This window comes from Fusarium vanettenii (assembly GCF_000151355.1).
Source record: "Fusarium vanettenii 77-13-4 chromosome 8 genomic scaffold NECHAsca_11_chr8_3_0, whole genome shotgun sequence".
NCBI classification, from domain to species: Eukaryota; Fungi; Ascomycota; class Sordariomycetes; order Hypocreales; family Nectriaceae; genus Fusarium; species Fusarium vanettenii.
Window position 1 is genome coordinate 521,856 of NW_003315873.1, and position 22,884 is coordinate 544,739.

The window sequence follows — 22,884 nt, forward strand, 5'->3', positions numbered from 1 at the left end:
CCTCTTTAAGGAGCTGACGTCGTGAACCTCCCCTCCTCAAGATACTCCTCTAGTTCTTGACATCACCAACAACAGCAACAATGTCGCACACTCACGACGGATCTGCCCCGCACTCGCACTCGCACGAGGGCTTCTCGGCCGCCGAGCACGGCCACTCTCACGAGATCCTCGATGGACCTGGTAGCTACCTCGGTCGCGAGATGCCCATCACCGAAGGCCGCGACTGGTCGGATCGAGCTTTCACCATTGGCATTGGAGGGTGAGAGCAGTCATTCATCAATTCGAGGAGCAGAGCTGACTGTCAACAGCCCCGTCGGATCCGGCAAGACTGCCCTCATGCTCGCTCTCTGCCTCGCCCTTCGAAAGGAATTCTCTCTCGCCGCCGTCACGAACGATATCTTTACCCGTGAGGACGCCGAGTTCCTCACCCGCCACCAGGCCCTTCCTCCTTCCCGCATCCGAGCCATCGAGACGGGCGGTTGCCCACACGCCGCCGTCCGAGAGGACATTTCTCAGAACCTCGCTGCCCTCGAGGATCTGCACCGCGAGTTCGAGACGGATCTTCTTCTGATTGAGTCTGGTGGCGATAACCTCGCTGCAAACTATAGTCGTGAATTGGCGGATTTCATCATCTACGTTATCGACGTGAGCGGTGGTGACAAGATTCCCCGAAAGGGAGGACCTGGAATCACGCAGAGTGATTTGCTGGTTGTGAACAAGACGGATTTGGCAGAGATTGTAGGTGCCGACTTGGGCGTCATGGAGCGGGACGCGAGAAAGATGAGAGAGGGAGGTCCTACGGTGTTTGCGCAGGTCAAGAAGGACGTTGGCGTGGATCACATCATCAACTTGATCAAGAGTGCATGGAAGGCCAGCGGCGCAGAGGAGGAGAGGAGAAGCAAGGGAGGACCTAGGGCGACTGAGGGCTTGGAGGCCTTGACCAACGCATAAAAGCGCAAATCAAAAGCTGATGTTTCCTGAGCCAACCACCGTGACGATGCGGGATTGCTTCTTCTTGTTCAATTTTGTAAACTGCCGCTCCTTTTTGGTGGTGGTTGAGTGGTCTAACGATCACAACGATGACGATGGCGACACTAATGGCAACACCTTCGATCCGTTCAACATTGGGCTAGTGAATACTCAAAATTCGTCAAACAAAAGAAACCAAAAACGCCTGTATTTTCATCTAGAGAGGTATACTGGGGTGGTCATGTCTAAGCCTATTCATCCATCATCATATCGCCATCAGCGTTGAGCGCCCTCGGGTCAATCTCCAACAACGGGCCCTCGACAGGCGCAGCATCGCGCGGCCACACGCGCTTGTACAGACTGACGCCGATCGAGTCCTGCGGGTTGATGCGGCCGTCGAATGTCGCCTTGAAGTAGCCGTGGGTGCCGAGAGGCTCCTTGATGAAGCCGCCGCGGCCGCGCTTGGTCCACAGGGGCATCGCCTTGAACCATTCGACGTCTTCGCGGTTGAAGAACATGTATCGGATGGTGACGATCTTCTTGTGGATGTGGTAAGGGTGGCCGGCGAGGATGATTCGCTTGGCGATGACGCGAGAGGTTGATGGTGGCAGAGCAGTTCCGGTGCCAATCAGCGACATGCCAATATGTTGACCATTCTCGGTCTCGACCTCCTCAGCCGTAGTTCTCTTGAAGAACAGCACAGGAACCGCTCCCCATGTTAAAGGACCCATAAAGGTCGCAATAGCTGACTGGCCGGGGTGCAAGTACCGGCAGTACTTGTGAACATCGTTGGGTGTCTGCCCGGGCTGAGAGAATAGGGGCTTGACGACCATTCGGCGGGGTCCGCACTGGACGATGAGCTCCTCCTTGGCCTTGATGGACTTGGTAAAGTCAGAGCTGAGGTTGAAGAGGTAGTTGACGGCCGTCTTCTTGTTCTCGTGTCGCAGCAGGGAGAACAGAGTCAGGGGCGACTTGGGGTTATAAGTCTTCTCAACAATAGGAGAGATGCCCTTGATGTAGACTTGAACACGGGTTCCGGGCTCAACTCCACCAACAAGAGCCTCCCGTGTAGCCTGAGACCTCGAAGACTGGTAGTTGGGAACCTGAAGCAGACGTCTCCACTCCTCAGGCTCGTGAGCGCGGTCCTCATCCTCTTGCCACACACTGGTTCGCAGACTCTTGAGACCACGGTATCGGGCCAGACGCTCTCGTGCCAGCACGTGAGGGTGCAACTCGATCTCGTCAGGGAACTCCTTGTCATCCTCGACCTCATCTCGCTTTCGTGCTGCTCGGAATTGCTCGAGCTGCTTGGCGTCCTCCTCCTCATCGGGCTCAATCATCATCTCCGATTGAGGATATTCTGAAGGGGCACCCTCAGTAGGGGGGGCGGGAGCACGACCCTCGAGACCATCCTCAGGGCGAGCTTCCTCCTCGCCAGCCTCGTCCTTCATCTCGAAATCCTCCATATCGGACTCATCATCAGAGACATCCTCAAGATACCAGGCTGACTGGTAGTTGGATGTACCCTTGGGCACCTTCTTCTTAATCTTCCTCGCCTCAGCCTCCTCATCTGAGAAGTAGTGGTGGTCATCCAGCAAAACACCCTTCTTCTGTGCGGGTTCAGTATCCATGGCGGCATCGTCATCAGCATCCATCATGACCTCCTCAGGAGCCAGCTCAACCAGCTCATCTCGGTCCTCAGAAGGCTCGTCGAGAACCTTCTCGCCCTCTGTGGGTTCAATTGTGATCTCCTCTCCCTTCTTCTTAATGTGCTTTGGTAGAGGAGCAGCCACAATCTTTTCGATCTGGAAAGTTCCCCAGTCGCCAACCTGAATAAGGCGATCAGCCTTGAGGCCCTTACCCCGGACAACACCAGTGATAATAGTGGGGTCGGAGTCGGAGTAAGCGAACTTGATATCCTCGACCAGCATCCAACTTCTCTCCTCTCTCCACCGGACGCCCTTTGGTGTTGTGCTGCATAGTGATCGCATGAGGTTGGCGCATTCCTGTCGGTTCTCGAGGCTGTAGAGCTTCTCTTGCTCGGGGTGAAAATGTGTGATGAAGGACCTAAGAGATCCAAGAACTCCCTGTCGCTGCTTGGCGGGCTCAATTGCTTCAAGGCCCTGGACGAGGGTGAAGAGGGTTGACATGCCCTGGCTTTCGACACTTCGCAGGATCAATTCACCAAGCTCGTCAACCTCGGTATTCGCCGACAGAACCACAACCACAAAATCGGCCACCCGCGCAGCATCCAGACAGGCAGTAAGATCTCGCTCGAGGGGAATGTACTGGAGTTTTTGCTTGAATCGGTCGACTGTGACTCGGAAGTTTCCATCCACAGCGCTGTCCTCGATATCGACGCTGCCGTTCAACTGCTGGATAGCGGCCTTTGCGTCTCCATCAGCGCACAGAGGAATAACCGCAACGTTCCTGGGCGCTCCATCTTTTCCAGCAAAAACCGAGGTCTCCTTGACGTGCTCCTTATGCTTGTTCAAGCGGGCCTGCTTGGCCTGGTTGCGTCGGTCGAACTTGGACATGACTTGTTGATGGATAGTTTTTCGCTGGCCTTTTTCGTTGGGGACTCGACCTGTGCATGCATGTCAGATTTTTCAATCACCCGAATTTTTGACAAAATTCATACCCTTGGCACGGTCTCTCAACTCATGCTTGGAAGCAGCCCTCGACTTGAACGCCTTGTGCGTGACCTTTGTCGTTGGCCGATGCGAGTGAGCCACAGCGACAGGCATCTTGCTGTCACCACCGGCTTTGAATCTGAACGGTAGAGAGGCCAGATTGGACGGACAAAAGGTTGAGGGTGGAAAAAAGTGCCCGTCAAGGTTGTTGGTAAATCTCGATGGCAATATCTTCGATTATCGCAGGCGGTCATGGCGGGGTTGTGGTTATCTGGAAATTTTTGTGCGCTATCGATAACAGAAGTGGGTCGATTCTCAGCCAATAGTGTTATAGCGATAACAGTCGACTCTTGGCGTCCTGGAAATTTTGTTTTATGCCAATCCTTCCCGCCTCTTGAAGCAGCCTTTCAACCCAGCCAGCGAATCGACGAGACGAAACGATGGAGGTCGACACGATTGACGAACCCCGAACAAAGTTGCAGGAGAATGGGGCCCTCGTTGTTAAGAGCGCTCGAACAGAGCTTGTCCCTCGCCATGAGCGGGAGAAGGCTCGTCGGCACCGCGAAGCCCAGAAGGCCTACGGTCGAGGAAAGAAGATCAACACAAGGGGTATCAAGGACAAGAAGCTCCGCAACAATATGAAGCGCCTCGAGAACAAGTACCAAGATGCCACGATCAGGGCCAAGGATGCCGAAATCCTGCTCGAGAACACATCCGGCTTCCTCGAGGCTGAGGACGAACTCGAACGGACATACAAGGTGCGCCAGGACGACATCACCAAGGAGGTGGCGGTGGAGACGGCGCAGAAGCGATTTGAACTCAAGCTTGATGATCTGGGCCCTTATTGCTTCGACTACTCGAGGAACGGTCGGGATCTACTGCTGGGAGGTCGCAAGGGTCACGTCGCGACTATGGACTGGCGCGAGGGCAAGCTGGGCTGCGAGCTTCAGCTGAACGAGACGGTGCGCGACGTCAAGTGGCTGCACAACAACCAGTACTTTGCCGTGGCGCAGAAGAAGTACGTCTACATCTACGACACCAATGGCGTCGAGCTGCACAGCTTGAGGAAACACCAGGAAGTGAGCCACATGGAGTTTTTGCCGTATCACTTCCTCCTGGCGACAATTGTAAGTGTTGTACGAACCAATCTGTCGCATGTGTCACTAACGAATCTCAGGGATCTACAGGCGTTCTTAAATATCAAGACACCTCGACAGGTCAATTAGTCGCCGAAATCCCGACCAAGTTAGGACAACCGACCTCTCTGGGACAGAACCCCTGGAACGCTATCCTACACGTCGGCCACCAAAACGGAACCGTCACATTATGGTCGCCCAATTCTCAAGACCCTCTCGTCAAGCTTTTGGCCCACCGAGGTCCCGTACGAGATCTGGCGATGGACCGTGAAGGCCGGTATATGGTGTCAACTGGTCAGGATCAAAAGATGGCGGTCTGGGATGTTAGAATGTTCCGCGAGGTCAACAACTATTTCACTCGACAACCTGCAACATCAGTGTCTATCTCAGATACGGGTTTGACAGCCGTTGGCTGGGGTACTCAAACCACCATCTGGAAGGGCCTCTTCGATAAGAACAAGCCCGTGCAAGAAAAGGTCCAGAGCCCTTATATGGCCTGGGGCGGTGAGGGTAAGCGCATCGAGCGTGTGCGCTGGTGCCCCTTTGAAGATGTTCTCGGTATTGGCCACGACTCTGGTTTCTCGTCCATCATCGTTCCTGGTGCTGGTGAAGCCAACTTCGACGCCTTCGAGGTGAACCCCTTCGAGACAGCCAAGCAACGACAGGAATCCGAAGTCAAGGGCTTGCTCAACAAGCTCTCACCCGACATGATTGCTCTAGACCCCAACTTTATCGGAAACCTAGACTTGCGATCCGAGAAGCAGCGACGTGCCGAGAGGGACCTCGACGCACCAGCTGTGGACGTGGCCGAGGAGATCCGCAAGCGCGCAAGGGGCAAGAACGGCGCCCTCAAGAAATACCTGCGCAAGCAACGCAAGAAGAACATCATCGACGAGAAGAGGCTGCACGTCGACGAGATCTGGAAGGAGCAGCAGGCGCAAAAGGACAAGAAGAAACAGGAGGTCGAGGCGGATCTGGGACCGGCGCTGTCGAGGTTTGCGAGAAAGGAGTAGCAGCAGGCTTGCTTATACTAAAAATGCGAATAATACCCCAAGCTCAAGTCACGGTCGTCTAGTGGTGGTAGATGTAATCTGGTGTGCCAAAAACTCCTTGAAGGTCTATATGTTCATCAAACGTTTATATGAACCCAGTCCAGTTCCCGTGCTCTATACTTTTCATCCGTGATCCCATATGATACAACCCCCCATTTTCCCGTGCTTCACAGCAACTTGAGTCCTCCAGTGACCTGGTCGACAAGGCTTCTGGGGGCAGGTCCAACACCCAACACCGTCATGCTACCAGCCTCGATCTGTGTTCGTCCGGCATCCTGGATAACTTCGGCCGTGAGCCCAAGGGAGCGCGCCTTGCGTCGGAGCTCGAGTATCTCATCCTGGCTCTTGACTTGCACGGCGATCTTGGCCTGGCCGAGGCGCTCCCAGCGGGAGAGGATCTTGCGCTGGGGAGAGTTGGCGGGGGCTCGGAGGAGGGTCTTGTAGCATGCGAGGGTAGCGTGGGAGCACTGCGCGGCGATTTTGCCTAAGAAAGTCAGTACGAAGTTTTCAATTTGAAGGGTGGCACATACCCTTGGTCATGCCCAGATCAGTTCGGACCACAAGAACCAGCTTGCACTCCTCGCCGTTATCCTTCACAACCGGCTCCTCCTTCTTCTCCTCCGCCTTCAATCCCTGTCTGCGGTCTGCGTCAGGGCCATTAGCCCAGTTAGGCGCATGATCCAGCAGAGAATCATCCTCATCGACATCGCTCTCCTCGCTCTCCTCAGGATCGTGCAGGTTTCGTCGGCGCTCCTCGACGAGGTCGGGGGAGATGAGGTATCCGCGGATGGTCCAGACACCAAAGGCGTAGCCGGTTAGGAGGGCGGTGAACGCCGTGGAGAGGATTAAACCCGTCTGTTGGCCGCCTGTGTCTGCCATTGTGTGTTCGATTTGGGGTTGTGTGGTTGGTTTTTGGAGGGTGTGGTTTTGGATGGTTGGTGAGGGAGCTAGGTTGGTGTTGGTCATATCACGTGGGGCGGCGATGTGTTTCAAAGTGCGGCATGGCATCATGGGTGCTTTGTTGGATAAATTATACCATAAAAATTGTGATTCAGTGCTGTAAGTTTGCTTGGATCACTTTTATTTCTCCTCATCGATTTACTACTAGTCATGAATTTATCCGGACCTACGTTGTCGTTGCTCAATGGCGTCTCGAAGTTGTTGCGTATGCACCTACAGCTCATGAGCAGTCCGGAGTCCAGGGAACAGGTTCTTAAGAACACAAGAAACCGCCAAGTGTTTTCTTGAGACAAGATGGAGTAAAATCTCCGGGCGATCCGGTCTAAAGCGTCGCACATAGCCGGTGCTTCCATTGGCCTTATCCTCGTCTCCATTCGCTGAACGTGGACATCGGCACTCGGTAACTCAAGGGCCATGACCCATGTTGCCTTGAGCGCGACCGTTTCTTTATTCAAATATAAAACCGATTATGAATCGATAAACAGGAATCCATCCCCGGGGTTTTCCCCAACGCCGACCAAACATGTTCTTGAGAGTATCATGTACTCCGTGCCATCCATTTACACGACCACAACACCTCGCTGAATGTATGCCGTCTCCTCGACCAGCGGGAAGCACCCAAGCATCTTTGAAAACTCATTTAGACACGCACTGCGAGCATCCATGTGTCCCGTCTTCCTGCTGATACCCTCCTTCGGCACATAGTTGACGTACTTCTCGTTACCACTAACAAGCAGTGGTCCCTCGCCTGTCAGCATAGAGTGGACATAGTTAAGGGCAATATCTTCGCAGTTGAAACCTTCATCCACGTAGTCTCTGATCTGGTTCATGGCGGTGTCGTTGGAGGCGTAGTAATCGAGGAATGACATGTGCGAAAAGGCCAACCCGGAGAGAACCATTGAGTATCTGTCCTCGCTCTTCCCGGTGTTGCAGAATGTGTACTCGCTATTTCCGTACAAATCAACGGGAGAACATCGCGCAAGGGCTCCAGTTAGTCGATTCCGACCAAACTTGCGCCATGTCTGAAAGACAAACTCGAGATCGCTGGGTCGGTAGTAGACATCGTCATCTGAAAGGAGGATCGCCTGCGTCTTATAGTCGGGGTCCGGCCAGAGTTTCTCGTTGAGGCTGTTCTTCTTTGACTTTCGGTATCGCACTGGTACGCCGTGCTTGGATACGTAGCTCTCTGGTGGTTCAGCCTCGAGGTCATTCCAGACGACGACTATTTCTTGAAGAGAGGGGATCTTGTCGGTCAAAAGAGCCTTGAGGGTATTCTCAAGCTCCTTGGGTCGACGATAAGTCTGCATAGCAATGCTAAATCGGACTAAGGTCAGGTTATCGGTCGTAGTAATGCGCGGTCAACGTACGTAAACTTGTCATTTGCCAGATGCTCATACTTCTTTCGCGACTTGTCCCAAATCTCTCGTGTGCCCGTGTAGTTTATACTTGAGCAAGTAGGAAACTTGGTCATTTTGCTGATAACCTGAGGAATGAGAGCGGTCGCATTTGTAAGGCGAATGGTGACAATGATGAAGGCGACAGTGAGGATAAATGTCGTCGTGAGTGTGGCCGCCCGTTGAAAGGCACGAGACTTGACGAGCAGCGGGATATTCGTCCTGAGCCATTGCGTCCTATTGTCAATCTCTCTTCTCAAGGGTCTTGTGTTGAGTTCCACCTTGGACGTGAAATTCCTCCAAGACTCTTCGACCCTGTATCTGAACGGCTTGACGGACTCCATGTTGATTTCTTGCGACTTCATCATGCTCGGAGTTGAAGCCTGGAAGAAGGGGTTAAGGAACCACAAATAAGGTGTGCACCTTCCAAACTCCACCTCGTGGGATGCCCGTTGAATAAACCCCAGCCACTTGACTGGAATCGGCAGGTACGTTCTTCGGTGCTTGCTCCGATTTGTTGTATTCAAGAGGAGCCAACAAGAGAGATGGAGGACGCAAGAACTGGAGCAGGCGAGATCAGATAGTAAAACAAGATTTTCACATATAACTGATATATGCCCGACATTCATGACCTCCCCCTCCCCCTGAAAACGCGTCCGCTGCTTCATGGTCCCCAGACCACCTTCTCGTTGCTTCTTCCTAGACTGGGGTCCCATGGGAAGATCATCAGGGGGAATGATGCAATGTGGCGTGGATACACGTTGTCAGTTTCTTGGCTCTTGCCGAGCCCTTCCCGGCAGATGGATATGCGAGTTGATCTTGTTGCGGTTGGTTCGTCTTGCTTTTAGTGGGCTTACTCCGTAGACCGAGATGGATTTAACTCTACCAACATGGTGGGAGATGGTCAAAAAGAGGTGTTTTTTTAACTATCATCCAAGTTTATTTCTGTACTTAAAACTGTTAATGGAAAATGTATACGTGGATCAAACAGTCCCTAATCAATTCCTCAAACTTCGATGACGTTGCCATCCCCTGTTTTGTTACCACCATCAGGCATTTTCTCCGTGGATGGGCGGGATTGGTGCAGGGGTGTTTCAAAGCCGAGATCAAACTTGATCTTGCTCAAGGCGGAGTCCACGTTGATTTTGAGAGCAGACCATTTGCCATAGGTTGATTCTCTTAACCACAGTGGGTTAATTAGTTTGTAGAAAGTCAACTTGAACAATATTTCTCTCCAATCTGTATTATAACACCATGAAAATGTCAAGAAAGACGACACGCGTCAAGTTCCCGGTTTCAGCGACCAAGCCACCGGATCTAGCGCACGCCATCGTGCATGTGTGGGGTTGTCTCGCAGATCCCGTACACCACCAAGCGAGATCTCAAAAGTCACTCACGAACCAAACAACAGCATCAACGATACACAACTTGCAGCCAATCCACACCTACAGATCTCATCATGACAGGGGACAGGGCCCTCGTTGTCGCCATCTCTGGGTGCTCCTCTAGCGGCAAGACGACTCTCGCTCGGCTGCTGCGGGACATCTTTCCCAACACGTTTATCTTGCATGAGGATGACTTTTACAGACCGGAGGCTGAGTGCGGCAATCCTATTCGTTGGTAAACTAAGATTTAGCTGACATTGGATCGTAGACTGCCTATGAAAGATGGCCTCCTGGACTGGGATTGTCCCGAGGCTATCGACATCCCTGGCATGGCTGATTCCTTGGCTTATATCCGTCAGCATGCCTCGTTCCCTGTAAGTCTCCTCTTCTTCAACTACGATAGCACGAAACCAACTTTCTCTTAAAGCCAACTCTCGAGTCGAAAGAGGATCAAAACTCTGTGGGCAAGTGTCCCGTCTCAGAGTCCACAATCGCCGCCCAACGAGCCAAAGTCGAAGCAGCACTCGGTCCAAACCATCCCCTCCGCTCAACCCTCCGTCTATGTCTCCTAGACGGATTTTTACTCTACTCGCCCTCAATGGCTGCGATAAAACCAAACTTGGATATCAAGCTATTCCTGAGGACCACTTACGCAAAGGCCAAGGCGAGGAGAGAAGCAAGAGACGGATATGTCACGCTAGAGGGCTTCTGGGCTGATCCGCCTGGTTATGTGGACAAGATTGTTTGGCCCAACTATGTGGAGCAACATACTTGGATGTTTGAGGGCGGTGATGTGGAGGGTGAGTTCAAGATGGATGTTTTAGAGAAGGAGAGGGTCAAGGTGCAGGACAAGGTTGGTGCTGATGGGGATATTGAAAAGACGTTTGAGTGGACTGTTGATACCATCTTGGATGAACTAAAAAGGCAGATCTAGTCGATGCCTCAAAGTTTTGGATATGCCAGTTCTACTAAAGCCGGGGTTGCGCTGCATCCAATGCAAGCACTCGCCTACTATCCCGTGCATCCTCAACTTCATCAGCCAAGTCATCTACTCCATATCCATTGGCTCCGCCCCAAGTTCCGCAGCTCTCTTCTCCTCATTCATAACCTTCACGGCCTGCTCAGCAGCCCTGGTCATGATCTCCTCTTTGTTCAATCCCCCTCTCACGTCCGCCATCAGTCGGTCCCCGACCTTGAGCCGGCACACATACTCGGGTTGCACTCCATCGAGCACCGTGTAGTTGTATTCGACTTTCTTTTCCACAGCCAAAGCGCTAAGCTCTTCCTTGGGGTGCTTGATATGCACCTTGTCACGGATGATGCGTTCCAGGTAAGGCAGGATGCCAAATCGATGGAAGACACCCTCACAAACCTCGGTAGACCCTGAGTCAACCCAAACCGCACCGATGAGTGCCTCGAAAAGATCCGAGTAGAACTTCTTGGGCTGAAAGCGAGCCAGCAACGTCCACGGATAGTGCGTGCCGTTCTCGATGGCATCGACGATTTCCCTTCGCAGCGTCTCGAAACGTTCCACGGTTCTAACCTGCTCGTTACCGATTGCTGGTGAAGTGTAGCGCATGAACTGCCACAGAGCCAAGGTCTTGATGGTGTCTTCCGTAACTCCGTCAGCGTTGACGTCGGTCTCTACCCGACGCAGTCGATGCTCCAAGTTGACGAAAGCAAGAAACTCTCCATTGACCATTGCCGTCTTAATGAGGTGGAGGTCTGAATGAGGGAGGGGCGGTTTGACGTTGAACACCTTGGTGACGATGATGTAGTCGAGGACCGCGTCGCCGAGGAATTCGAGTTGTTCATAGGATCGCTGGTGAGTATCGCCCGCATACGATCCATGAGTTACCGCCTCAATCAATAACGACTTCTTGCGAAAAGAGTATCCAATCAACTCCTCAAGAGGTTCAAGGGTAGGCGGAAGAGGTACACCATCAAGAGCCGAGTTAAAGAGAATATCCCTCCCTCTACCAGCTTCATGCCAGTGACACTTGTCGCCCAAAAAGACTGAAATGCATTTCAAGGCCTTGTCCATGCCTCCGTCCTGGAAAGAGGCCCCAATAAGTGCCTCTACCACGTCGGCAAGATTCTTGTGTCCTGTGATACGATCAAGAGGCTCAACACTCTCTTCCGGAAGAAAGTCGTCGAGATAAAGAGGCTTCCACTTTTTACCGCTGTATGATCTTCCAGTGAATGCCTTAGAGAGGATGAATTTGGAAAGGCCGCTTTCCAGACAAGCACGGTGAAGTCGTTTGTTGGAAACCAACTGATCCTTGAAGGGCACGAGCAGACCTTCGGGCCAGAGAGGGTCTATGATCAAGTCAGTGGTGGTCATGGGTGGTACTATAGAAAGACTTACGCTCTGCATAAGCCTGAATAACTGTGCAGTACTTGAGAATCGAGTCTCCCAGAAACTCGAGTCGCTCGTAATCCACAGGTTCATGCGCACTTCGGGAGCTAATCGCCTCAAGCACCAACTGCAAGTCATTGATGTTCACGGGCTGCAGCAAGGTAGTTGATAGCTCTGAAGCAACGAGTTGAACCCCAATCTCATGGATGATCGAAGGTATCAGCATTCCCACCTTGACAACTCTCTTCGGAACCATATCGACAGTCGTGTATGAAATGGGGAGCACACGGCCGTATGGCTTGGTGTTGACTTTTTGCTCCTGGTTAGGATTGTTGGGAGGATGAAGCAGGTCTGCCCGTCGCGTCCACTTTTCAACGACGAGGTAGGGTTCGTCCTGCGGCGCCAGCTCATATTCGTAGAACGGATGTTGGACTTCCTCTGGTGAAGGTTTCGATGGGATGGTCTTGATGTAGTAGAAGGGGCATATCGAGTTATCTCGAACGAGAGCTAGCCCGCTAGCTGCCTTATCCTCATTCCCTAGGAAAGGCATACCTCCAATGTGCTTCCTGGAGATGTCTCTGTCCTCATAGATGACCTTGACTACATGCTCGCGGTCTTCCACCAACCATCGATGTCCAAATTGAAACGCGAGCAGTGTCGAAGTGTGGTCAGGTAGACTAGAGTTCTCGTCGTGAGAAATCTTCTTTGTCGAGACATGTTTGACGGTCCAGCGGTAGTTGGCATCAAGAAACAGTCCAATATCCCGAAGCTGTGGTAGCTCGGCGGGGAGGACAATGTCGAAACGGACGGGATAGTCAAGCCCCTCATCCCAGAACTCAAACCCGTACAACCACTTGTCTTCGGTCTTCTTCCAGTTCTGTGCCACATGGATCCAAGGGTTGAATAGGGGCTCGGGAAGCGGCTCCGGGTCTTCTTCCTTAGCGCCGGGGTTAAAGTTGACGGGCAGCAGGTTCTCACTGACGAGTCCTTCCTCAATCAAGGCCACATAGGCTCGGAACGCGGCATCTTTCATGGCGTTCTTCTCCGATTTCCATGAGGAGGAACTCCTGAATTTGCGCAGATTGGCCGGTAAGCCGGATGGCAGTGTGAGTACTGCTCGTAGCATGTCCTCACCGAGTTCGTTCTGCTCTTTCTGGAAGATGTACTCTGGTCGCCGGTCGACGTAGTCTGCCTTGAACACAACTTGACAGAAATGTTCCAAATGCTGTCTAGCATTGTCAAGATCCAGTCGCGCGCCAGAAGACTTGATGATGTAGTAAATCGAGTCTGTCTGTTCAGACCTTGCCAGTTCATCCAGTCGCTCAAGTTCTCTTTGGTCGTCTTGATACCGTCTCTTCATGCCCTCTTCAAGTTCTTCCCAGGTGCGGGAGCTCGTTAGAGAGCTTTCCATTGCAATCATCTTTGACTCTTGCATGCGAGCTCTGCCACGACGCTGGATGAAGGACTTGAGTGTTGTCGTCTCGTCGAAGCACGCCACTAGGTTACAGGCAGGAACATCGATGCCTTCCTCTAGGACGCTGGTGGCTACAAGGAGGTTGACTACTCCAGAACGAAAATCCTCGAGGATCTGAGTACTAGTGCCATTGTTGAACTCGTACATGTTCTGTGTCCGACTTCTAGAACTCGAGGTGCCGACCATTGCGCCTACGCGATACCGGGCCCGGACGGGTGGGGAGCTGTTCAGGAGGTCGCACAGCACATTGGCCGTGGTCCTCTCCTTGACAAAGATTATTCCCACGACGTCGTCCCCGGCTGCCAGGAGTTCATGGATCAGCTTTGCAGCCTTGTGCGAGAGATCTGTCGCCGTTGGCGGTTCGTTCCCAAGAGAACTGATCGGAACCCCACGCAGGTATCCCGCAAGGTATGTTCTGTTCTCGTTGGACCAGGTATCGTCAGGTGCGTCGACCCGAGAGAGAAAGTCGGCGATCAATCTCGAGACGTATCGATCAGCCGCCCAGCTACCAAGCTCTTCGAGAATGACCCTACTCCTATTCCAAAGGCCTTTCATCTGGTTCTGAGAGAACGTATCGTTCCTCATAATGGCATCTCGGAGTCTCTTCAGGTTCTCCTCATTTCTGCAGCGGCTAAACCTGAGCACTTCAGGGTCGGTTGTGATATCCATATTCTGGTATGCCGTGTGTAGTGCCCGCATCAGGTTCGTCAATTCGGAACGTTTCTTATACTCGTATACCGAGCGAACCAGATGTGGTTTGTTGACGCATTGGAGCAGTTCTTCCCGATGCACTGTCGGCGTGGTGCAGATCGCATCCATTGTGTTCTCGAGTGTCTCGATGCTGGCAAGATCAGATGATATGACAGGACTGGCAGTCAGTCCCAGGATAGCAGGGACGGGTAACCCGGCATTCTTGTCTTCGTGATAGAAGTTCAGCATAATCTTTCGTCCGGAACTTCTCTTGACGCAGTTGTGAACTACAAATCATGGTTAGTAAAACCATGGATGTCGGAATGGTAGGTTCTGTACCTTCGTCAAAGACGATAAGCGAGAGCATACTCATCTTCACAAAGCCATGAGTAAGGGCGTCGTGAAGAATTTCAAAGGTCGACACGACAATGCGAGTACCATTGAGAATCTTGGGCCAAACTTCCGGTGACCAGGCGTCGATGTTGAGCTGCCCAGTCAATATCTTCATGGACACTGACGGGTTCTGTCTCTGGATGACTTTGAATTGTTGCTCGCAGAGGCTGACGGTTTTTCCGAGGAACCAGATGATCTAGGTCTTATTCATGGAGTGTTCACTGGGGGGCCCGTGGGATACGCACCTTGTCTGGCGAGGATTTCTCTAGTTCAACTTGAATGCGAAGAACGGCTCTGAGAATAGTCAATAACCAAATCCTAAGAACATCTAGACGAAGTCTTACACCTGAGTCTTTCCACTTCCCGTGTCCATCTGCACAGAGTCAGCTAAACGGTGCAAAGCATAGGAGACAAAGAACTGACAGCGACAATGACATTCCGCTCCAGACTTTGTTCCAACATCTCTCTTTGGTAAGCTCTCGGGTTGATGATCTCTGGTGCGGGCGACTCTTCCTTGTCTTCAAGCATCTCATCTCCGCCGGCTTTTGTAATGTCGTCCGCCGGGATGACAGAAACCTTCTCTACAATCTCCGGGGCAGACGTGGCAGCTTCGTCAACAGGTAGCTTCTCAACTGATGAGGAGTCAGAGCTCCCATCCTCGGGGGATAGTGGCCTCGGAGTCGTCATGATTAATCTCCTCTGAGAAATGACAGAGAGTGGTAACTGGGTGCCCCTTGTGGCTCTCGTACACGAGGTCAAGATACCTCGACGGGATTGGGCACCCGCGCAACGATAGGATGAAAGAGTCGGACGGTGCAAGACAAGAGAGGGCAAAAGATGGGATGCAAGGGTTCTCGGCCAAGAGGATGGTAGTCTGAAATTCAAGCGTGTGAGAAAGCAATGTTGTGAGCGCCTATTCATGGGCGAATATCGCTGCAGGTCAAATCGGAGGAGGCCCACCAGTCATTGGACAAAGAAAGGGCTGGGCCGGCGAGGCATATACGCACGGGGGAGAACGCGGGAGGCCGCTTTATGGTGTTGGCTGAGAAATAGGCCTGCGGGAGGCCGACCAGCTCTCATGGGAGACCATGATTCACTGTCAATGTGAGGTGCAGTGGTATTGAAGTGGATATGAGGTTGTGGTGAGGTTGAGTCCACAGTCTCCTCCCGACTCTGCACTGTGCACAAGTGGTGAGCAATTGAGGATTCTACAAGGATAGCTCAGCAATTGTTTTACCCTGCTAATTCACATGATTCTTTTAAATCACAAGTTAGTATTCAAATGCTATTTCTCGTCAAGCATCAGGTCACCCTAAAAGAGTCAGTCGTGCTCAGATATTGATGAAGAGTTGATGGGGTATCCACACTGTACTGAACAACAGTGCCCTTGCCATCATGGAGGTGTTGGGAACGCTCCCCGTCACGACTTTTATAACCACAATGCATTGCACCGGTGGCAACACATTGTTTATCTCCTGTATGCACACTCTCTACCTATTTAAATGAATACCCTATCCTAAGACAAAAAGACCTCATTTTCTTTAATAGGAAGAAACAAGAAAAAAAAACAAGAAACCACTCCATAAGTAGGGTAGGTAGGCATCGTTCCACACCCCTCACACCCTAGACACAACCATACCACGGAAAGGTTTCGACAACCTCAGTTTCTACAAAGCTCCAAGGCGCACACGAATCATTTACAGGAGCTAGAGCCGAGCATTCATGGAGCTACCGGTGCGTATCGCTCAGGCAGAAGATGCCATGGAGCTGTACGCAACCGGTTTCAACGCCTGGAACCAGCTCACCTTCGACCCATCCACAGTCAAAGATGAGCCGGACGATATCTTTTCCTTCACAAAGATCCTAGGGACACAAAGATTGGACAGAGTAGTATCCCAGATGTGCTACACGGCAGGTATATTCTCCACCCCATGATCACTGCCAGCTCTTGGTTAACGCAGCCGAGTGCAACGCGAGGGCACATGGTCATTAGCTGGCTTGTCCCCAGGCACACTGGTCTCTGGAAACGCCGACCAAAGGTACCTGTTCGATCATTCGAGCGCAATATCTGCAGATGGAAGAGTTCTCACGGTGGAGGGCCTCGGAAGGCCGTCCCAGGCTATCGTGGAATATCCGGCATTGGCTGCATGGAGAGCCAACAGAAGCACACACTCTTGGCCCAGCGAGTCTGGTGTCCGTCAAATAGCTGCTTATGATGGAGGATTCGTCATTCTACGTGAGGACGCCTCTTTGTCAACGATGGGAGATCCACGCTTTGGGGATTGTCTAGGTCGTGAAGTCGATGAGTCCAAGTACTTACCCATATCCTTTACATGAGCTATGGCTGACCTTCATAGTCCTGCAGATGTACCCGGCCTCGTTTCAGACCTCAGTGACATTGGTGAGCCTATCAAGATGGTTGCGGCTGGGGGATACACCCTCGCTGCTTTGACGGAGGGTGGTGGGCTGTACCTCTGGGGCATGCAATCACCTGGCTCACAAAGTCGGCACCAGGCTTTTGCTGATCTCAGTGGAATACCCAACTATGTAGAGGTTGACGGAGAGAAAGATGTGCAGGATATTGCACTTGGAGAGTCTCACGCCATCGCCCTAACCACCGACGGTTGTGTTTATGTCGTGGGTGACAACACAAACGGCCAACTTGGTCTGGGAAGCGACTCCAAAAGCCCAGTCGAATCTTGGCTCAAAGTGCCCTTCAACAGCCCCCAAGGCTGGAACATTGTCGGCGTCGAAGCAGGCCCTAGGTCATCATTCATAGTCACGGCAAAGGCAAAGCCAAAATAGATGTCAAAGCTCATAGGAGCCGCCTTTCTACCGGAACCAGCTCTATTGAGCCCAATAACCCTCTCTATTGTACAAGGCTTCTCCTAGTAATCGTCCGCGTAGAAGTAATCATAGACTCGTCAGGTAATCCTCAATCTCTTGAGGAGTCAGCTTTCTGAAACGGGGTCCGACAGCCCCCTCGACACCCTCAAGGCCCAGAAGATGCTCCGCGGGGGCACCAACGATACCTGCGTCATGTTAGAACGAGACCTCAAGTCAGGAGCAGAAGAGCCTTACCAATCTCAATGGTATCTCCGTTCATCTCTCCCTCAATGTTGTCCTTCAGGGTCAGGAGCGCAATGTGGATAGCATCCTCAAGCTCGAGCTCCTCCGAGTATCGCTTCTCCAGGAATGTCTTTGCCTTGGTCGCGCTCTTGCCGATGGCCGTGGCCTTCCAGGGATAGTAACTGCCAGAGGGGTCGACCTGGTAAAGCATGGGGCCGCCCTTGTGGATGCCGCCAGTCTTCTTGTTGACCTTCTTCTCACCACTCTCGGCCTCGGCGGCCTCCTCCTCAGGCTCGATACCCTCATCCCAACCAGCGACCAACAGGCTCACACCGTAAGGTCGAACACCAGCAGACTGGGTGGCCTCCTGCATGACTCGCGCAACATCCTGCACCAATATCCGGGTGGGAGGGTACTCGTTGTAGATGCGCTTGTAACCGGTGTGCGAGACCTTGCGTGCGCGGTCCACCAATACTCGATAGTCGGGGCCCATGCCAGAGTACACCATGCCGATGTTGGGGGTGATGTTGCTGATCTTGGCGAGGGAGCTCTGGTCGGCGAGGGGGGAGGAGGACTTCTTCTCGGTGGCGAGGACGATACCGTTGGTAGCTTGTCAAGGTCAATAGCAATTCATCAAAGTCAAGAGAGATTCGAACCTTTGATACCAAGGGCAGTGATACCCTGGTTTACGGCGTTGAGGGCATACTCTGAAGTGGGATGTCAGTTTCGTTTATTGCAGGGTCCATGCCTTTAACATTTAGATGCTAAATGCCAAGTGATCCGTACCGATCTGCACCAGCTTTCCGCTGCGACTCTGTCAGTGATGATGCTCCCACGGCAACAGTGTCGTCACCATAGACATACCTGGGGGAGAAGGTTGTAAGGGAGAAGGAGTATCGGTCCGCCATCGCTCAAGATGCTGCTCTTCTAGAATCAGATGTGATGTTCTGGTTCCGCCGTCGGTTGAGTAGGAATTCGTGGGAATGGCAGGGAGATATCAAGCAAGCAAGGCTACAAATGGAGCTTTGGTGTTTGGCCAAGCAGCTGTCGCCTCTAGGCACGGCCTAGCTGCGCGTCGAGCTCACCCGCCTGGAGCTGTGGTCGGAGAAATAGATTATCCGCTCTCCGGACAAGGAAGCTCCTCCCGACTCCACTCACACAAACACCCTCGTCAAAATGGTCCCGTCGTTTTTGCACAGCCAGCTTTCAATGCTTGCTCGCTCGCTCGGCAGGTTCGGTTGCTTTCTTGGACCTTCTGCTGCGGAAAGCTGAGCTGGCCTTTTCACATATTCCGTGATGATCTTGGCTGGTGCTTCCCCCGCTCTCTTGCTGGCTTTGTTTGATACCTATTATTTCAAGCCTTGCAGAAACATGTAGGTTGCGCCTCGTACGCATTTGGTACGGCCGATGATCACTCAGCAAATTCCTTTGTTCTCCGGTTACTACTTAACCCCTTTCCTGTCTTCATCTTCACCTCCGCAGGTCTACATCAATCAACATGGATGCACGCCCGACATGGAACTGGTCCTCTGTAGGGGACACTTCTGCTCAGCAACATCCGGCAGAACCTGAAGCACGGCGCCCAGACACGACACCACACCCGGAGCCCCGAGCCGCGCCTAGAAACAGGCGTTATGGCACACGCACGTGTCGTATCTGTCTCGACACCGAAGAGCCCAAGTTTCCTCCCGAGCCGACCACTACGTTTGGCATTGCTACGTCGTCGTCTCGACCGACCTACGTGTCCGATGATCCGGAACTGGGTCGATTGCTATCACCATGCAAGTGTAAGGGTTCGCAGAAATACGTCCACGAAGGGTGCCTCAACGCTTGGAGACTCGCAAATCCAATGGAGGCGAGAAACTATTGGCAGTGTCCGACTTGCAAGTTCACGTATCGCATCTCTCGACTACACTGGGGTTCAGCCTTGAGCAGCAAGTGGGCCCAGGTCGGCTTGACTGTCTTCTTCTGCATCATGAGCATCTTCATTCTCGGATTCATTGCGGATCCTCTCTTTGACCTCTGGTCCGACCCAATTGGAACCATTGGCGAGACTGTCACAAGCGTGGTAACAGATATCGAAGCCCTGAAGCCACCTCCACCGTCAGAGCCTACGTCATGGATCGAGCACTTCACCAAGGGCTTCTTTTCTCTGGGGATTGTCGGGCTGTTCAAGACCATGATTTCCGTCAACCCGTTCCACTGGTGGCAACTGCGAAACAGCGGCATGGCAGGCGGCGGCAGAAGACAAGGGACTGGTCGAAACCGTGTCGAAAACATTAACCTGATATTTGTACTCATTGGCGCAGCCACTTTCCTCATGGGTATCTGGAAAGGTGTTCAGAAGCTGAGTGCTCGCGTGCTCAAGAATGTGAGCGACAGAGTTCTCGATGTTGGAGAAGACGACGGTGATGATGATGAAGGGGACAATGCCAACGACGGGCCGAGCCAAGAGAGTAAGAAAGATCAATGAACGGTAGTTTGGGTCTTTTGTTTTGAAGCATTACTCACGATTAGAGTGAAAGCGTGTTATTGATGTATGCTTGTTCTGCACACTCTTAAGTTGCCTCGATCTTGCGCTTCCTTGTCAAGTCAACTAGTCTGTGTGCAAAGATCTACGCTCTTCCTGTGCCTTGAGCGAAGACCGTTTTGGTTCCTTGCTCGTCGGCCAGGTTGAGATTATCAGCCATCCTTTGCGCATCGGGTCGCCCTTGGGCGTCCAAGACGATGTAAGGCATCTGCTGGGTACACTCCTAGTACAGCGCAGTGAGCAGAGGCCGAATGATGGTTGATACATGCTAGTCCGTGACTGTCAAGTCGGCATTCCTTTTACCATACGGAGCAAATCCCCGCCTTGCATGTGCGGCTATTGTCTCAGCCTTTGTGCGGTAGTGTTTTAGAAGCTTCATGTCCTGAGACAAGCCACGGCTTGGTTCACTGCCGGTTTTCCGTCTTTGTCTGGGCATATCAGCCCTCTGGCTGTTATTGCCCAGATGCCGAGACATAGCCTTCGTTCTAGATGATATGAAAATTATATATAATAACAGTGCAAAGGACTTGTTGTTGCTTCATGAATTCTCTCCGCGCTGTTCTGTCATCCATTTTGCTATTTCCCTATGCCACCCTGTTCTTCAAGCATGATTGAACAGAAGGGATGCTGTCTGGAAGGGGCTATATGTGATTTAGTCTGCTGGTGGGTGATTGCATTTTCCTTGGCACAGCCTCTTTTAAGCCAGCTGCTTACAAGACTGCAAGGGATGGCGACAGCGAGGAGCAACCTCAATGGGTGCTCTATTCTGATTTGCATGAACGAAGCACTCCTATTTATATATGTGGTCAATAGCCACTAGGATAAAGACCATGACCGTACTGAAGAGGACGTGGCTGTCATCTACAGCATAAACTAGTTCGACTTGGAACACAGGGCATCCTCTATTTCCTACTATCCGTACCTGAGAGTGGACGATGATATGAGAATGATTAGGATATTTCATCTTCAGGGGTAGATAGCCATTGGCTACACTCACCTTAGATACCTAGATAATCAGCAACCTGAACCATGCTGCTATTTACAATGATTGTGTTCTGAGTGTTCCCATGAATAACTCTTTGCTATCTACCATCTCAATTGTTGGTTATTTTCGTAGGGCCCAGAAACCACCTAGGGACGCCTCCAGAAGTAATATGCAATGCAGTCATTGCCAATATCTTTCCACAGCCATCTGTACAGACTTGTTCGAAGTGCATCTTCTCTTGGTTCTAGACTCTTTCAAGTCAATGTCTCGGTCGGATATTTGTGAATCCGAGCCGAGATGACGTTGGAACTTGAGTGGTGTTCTCATATCCCTGCAGCCAAATGGCCTGGCATGTGGGCCGGCGCCTCATGAACTCGGTTGAATCGAAAGGCCATCTATCACCAAAACCGCAACACCAATGGCTTGCTGATTGCCTCTGGAATCGCTGCGGATTGACTCCTGCGACGTCGCTCGTTTATTTGCTGTTATTTGCGACGGATTATACCTCGTTTCGGCGCGAGATATTCGACTGCCCGCCCTCTTGCACGTTACACAGGTCCCTTGGTCTCCCTTACTGAGGGTCAGCAACCGCCGATCCCCTAATTCAGTCGCGCTGGCCATATCAGTGACTCGGCGATTCGAAATTGAACCTCTTACCGATCGCGACTCTTGAATAAAGACGTTTAACCAACTGCCGACCTTATCGCATCGGTTCGCTCGCTCAAGATGCAGTTCGCATACCCCCCTCGCAAGAACTCGAACCCTCCACCTTTCCGACCGAGAGCCACACAGCTACCACCGTTTCTACGACGAGCTCGCCCGAGAACACTGGTGCTACTTCTTCTAGGAGCTATTGGATGTCTATGGCTGCTTTTTGGATCGCGGGGAGAGACACCATACCGCGAGCATGTGCCATCAGGAAACCCTCCAGTGGTGATCTTGACGGTCCTCGATAATAGGCAATACAGCTCGGCATACCTCAAGTCGATCCAAAACAACCGCGAGCAGTATGCGGCGAAGCACGGTAAGGCGAACTCTCACCTTGGATTTGCGCATCGCGTGTGCTGACAGGTGGCGGATAGGATACGAGGCCATGGTCGTAAAGGCGACAGACTACAACACTGGCAAATCTCCCCGATCGTGGGCCAAGATCATCGCGATGCGCCATGCACTGTCGCAGTACCCCGATGCCACCTTTATTTGGTTCCTGGATCAGAATGCCTATATCATGGACCTCGATCGGACTCTGGAAGCGCAGGTCATGGCGCCGGCCAAGTTGGAAAGCCTGATGATCAAGGACTGGCCAGTTGTGCCCCCGGATAGCATCATTAAGACTTTTAGCCATCTTAAGGGAGGTGATGCAGCTCTCATCATCAGCCAGGACGATACAGGGCTCGTAACTAACAGCTACGTCCTCCGAAACGGTGACTGGGCCAAGTTCTTCATCGAGACTTGGATGGATCCTCTGTACCAGAGCTACAACTTTCAAAAGGCCGAGCGACACGCTCTTGTAAGTAGTATCTTGCCAACCCGAAACCACGTTCTGACCCCCTTCTACAGGAGCACATTGTGCAATGGCATCCCACGATCCTCTCCAAACTCGCGCTCGTGCCGCAGCGGACGTTTGCCTCGTACGGACGCAACAAGGAGGGCAACGCGTACCGGGACGGCGACTTTGTCACGCTCATGGTGGACTGCACCATCTCGGGTGCCATGTCCTGCGAGAAGCTGTCGCATTACTACCAGCAGCAGCTGACGACAAAGTACGGTGACATTGGGGCGGCGAGGAGATGAGCATTTCTGAAGCGCGGTGATTCAGGCGTTTGATCTTTTTTTCGATAGACTTGGTGGATTT

The 22,884-nt window shown here is 52.3% G+C and overlaps 11 protein-coding genes across 11 annotated transcripts; 6 read left to right on the top strand and 5 right to left on the bottom strand.

The window, feature by feature from the left end:
• The first annotated feature begins 63 nt into the window (after nucleotides 1-63).
• NECHADRAFT_71351 (uncharacterized protein) lies at nucleotides 64-1,119 on the top strand. Its single transcript, XM_003048300.1, has 2 exons — nucleotides 64-259; nucleotides 309-1,119. The coding sequence occupies exons 1-2, from the start codon at nucleotides 81-83 to the stop codon at nucleotides 949-951; spliced, it is 822 nt and encodes a 273-aa protein (XP_003048346.1). The 5' UTR covers nucleotides 64-80; the 3' UTR covers nucleotides 952-1,119.
• A 101-nt stretch (nucleotides 1,120-1,220) lies between these two features.
• Nucleotides 1,221-3,716, bottom strand: NECHADRAFT_84080 (uncharacterized protein; the record flags this gene model as incomplete). Its single annotated transcript, XM_003048492.1, has 2 exons — nucleotides 1,221-3,556; nucleotides 3,611-3,716. 2 exons carry the CDS (start codon nucleotides 3,714-3,716, stop codon nucleotides 1,221-1,223), a joined length of 2,442 nt encoding a protein of 813 aa, XP_003048538.1.
• A 326-nt stretch (nucleotides 3,717-4,042) lies between these two features.
• Nucleotides 4,043-5,751, top strand: NECHADRAFT_95767 (uncharacterized protein; the record flags this gene model as incomplete). The annotated part of the gene is made up of 2 exons (XM_003048301.1): nucleotides 4,043-4,729; nucleotides 4,780-5,751. The coding sequence occupies 2 exons, from the start codon at nucleotides 4,043-4,045 to the stop codon at nucleotides 5,749-5,751; spliced, it is 1,659 nt and encodes a 552-aa protein (XP_003048347.1).
• Nucleotides 5,752-5,957: 206 nt separating this feature from the next.
• NECHADRAFT_47813 (uncharacterized protein) lies at nucleotides 5,958-6,669 on the bottom strand (the record flags this gene model as incomplete). The annotated part of the gene is made up of 2 exons (XM_003048493.1): nucleotides 5,958-6,274; nucleotides 6,321-6,669. 2 exons carry the CDS (start codon nucleotides 6,667-6,669, stop codon nucleotides 5,958-5,960), a joined length of 666 nt encoding a protein of 221 aa, XP_003048539.1.
• Nucleotides 6,670-7,310: 641 nt separating this feature from the next.
• Nucleotides 7,311-8,488, bottom strand: NECHADRAFT_84083 (uncharacterized protein; the record flags this gene model as incomplete). Its single annotated transcript, XM_003048494.1, has 2 exons — nucleotides 7,311-8,064; nucleotides 8,118-8,488. The coding sequence occupies 2 exons, from the start codon at nucleotides 8,486-8,488 to the stop codon at nucleotides 7,311-7,313; spliced, it is 1,125 nt and encodes a 374-aa protein (XP_003048540.1).
• A 1,061-nt stretch (nucleotides 8,489-9,549) lies between these two features.
• NECHADRAFT_63086 (uncharacterized protein) lies at nucleotides 9,550-10,495 on the top strand. The gene is made up of 3 exons (XM_003048302.1): nucleotides 9,550-9,743; nucleotides 9,798-9,903; nucleotides 9,957-10,495. The coding sequence occupies exons 1-3, from the start codon at nucleotides 9,604-9,606 to the stop codon at nucleotides 10,461-10,463; spliced, it is 753 nt and encodes a 250-aa protein (XP_003048348.1). The 5' UTR covers nucleotides 9,550-9,603; the 3' UTR covers nucleotides 10,464-10,495.
• An 82-nt stretch (nucleotides 10,496-10,577) lies between these two features.
• Nucleotides 10,578-14,973, bottom strand: DCL2102 (uncharacterized protein; the record flags this gene model as incomplete). Its single annotated transcript, XM_003048495.1, has 6 exons — nucleotides 10,578-11,848; nucleotides 11,898-14,339; nucleotides 14,392-14,641; nucleotides 14,691-14,739; nucleotides 14,790-14,818; nucleotides 14,869-14,973. The coding sequence occupies 6 exons, from the start codon at nucleotides 14,971-14,973 to the stop codon at nucleotides 10,578-10,580; spliced, it is 4,146 nt and encodes a 1,381-aa protein (XP_003048541.1).
• A 928-nt stretch (nucleotides 14,974-15,901) lies between these two features.
• NECHADRAFT_101404 (uncharacterized protein) lies at nucleotides 15,902-17,285 on the top strand. Its single transcript, XM_003048303.1, has 3 exons — nucleotides 15,902-16,360; nucleotides 16,412-16,757; nucleotides 16,803-17,285. The coding sequence occupies exons 1-3, from the start codon at nucleotides 16,168-16,170 to the stop codon at nucleotides 17,248-17,250; spliced, it is 987 nt and encodes a 328-aa protein (XP_003048349.1). The 5' UTR covers nucleotides 15,902-16,167; the 3' UTR covers nucleotides 17,251-17,285.
• Nucleotides 17,286-17,358: 73 nt separating this feature from the next.
• NECHADRAFT_47815 (uncharacterized protein) lies at nucleotides 17,359-18,422 on the bottom strand (the record flags this gene model as incomplete). Its single annotated transcript, XM_003048496.1, has 7 exons — nucleotides 17,359-17,477; nucleotides 17,527-17,734; nucleotides 17,776-17,777; nucleotides 17,815-18,123; nucleotides 18,171-18,221; nucleotides 18,301-18,320; nucleotides 18,379-18,422. 7 exons carry the CDS (start codon nucleotides 18,420-18,422, stop codon nucleotides 17,359-17,361), a joined length of 753 nt encoding a protein of 250 aa, XP_003048542.1.
• A 590-nt stretch (nucleotides 18,423-19,012) lies between these two features.
• On the top strand, nucleotides 19,013-20,007 carry NECHADRAFT_63091 (uncharacterized protein; the record flags this gene model as incomplete). Its single annotated transcript, XM_003048304.1, has 1 exon — nucleotides 19,013-20,007. One exon carries the CDS (start codon nucleotides 19,013-19,015, stop codon nucleotides 19,985-19,987), a length of 975 nt encoding a protein of 324 aa, XP_003048350.1. The 3' UTR covers nucleotides 19,988-20,007.
• Nucleotides 20,008-21,755: 1,748 nt separating this feature from the next.
• NECHADRAFT_47684 (uncharacterized protein) lies at nucleotides 21,756-22,823 on the top strand (the record flags this gene model as incomplete). Its single annotated transcript, XM_003048305.1, has 3 exons — nucleotides 21,756-22,053; nucleotides 22,112-22,539; nucleotides 22,590-22,823. The coding sequence occupies 3 exons, from the start codon at nucleotides 21,756-21,758 to the stop codon at nucleotides 22,821-22,823; spliced, it is 960 nt and encodes a 319-aa protein (XP_003048351.1).
• Nucleotides 22,824-22,884: the final 61 nt, after the last annotated feature.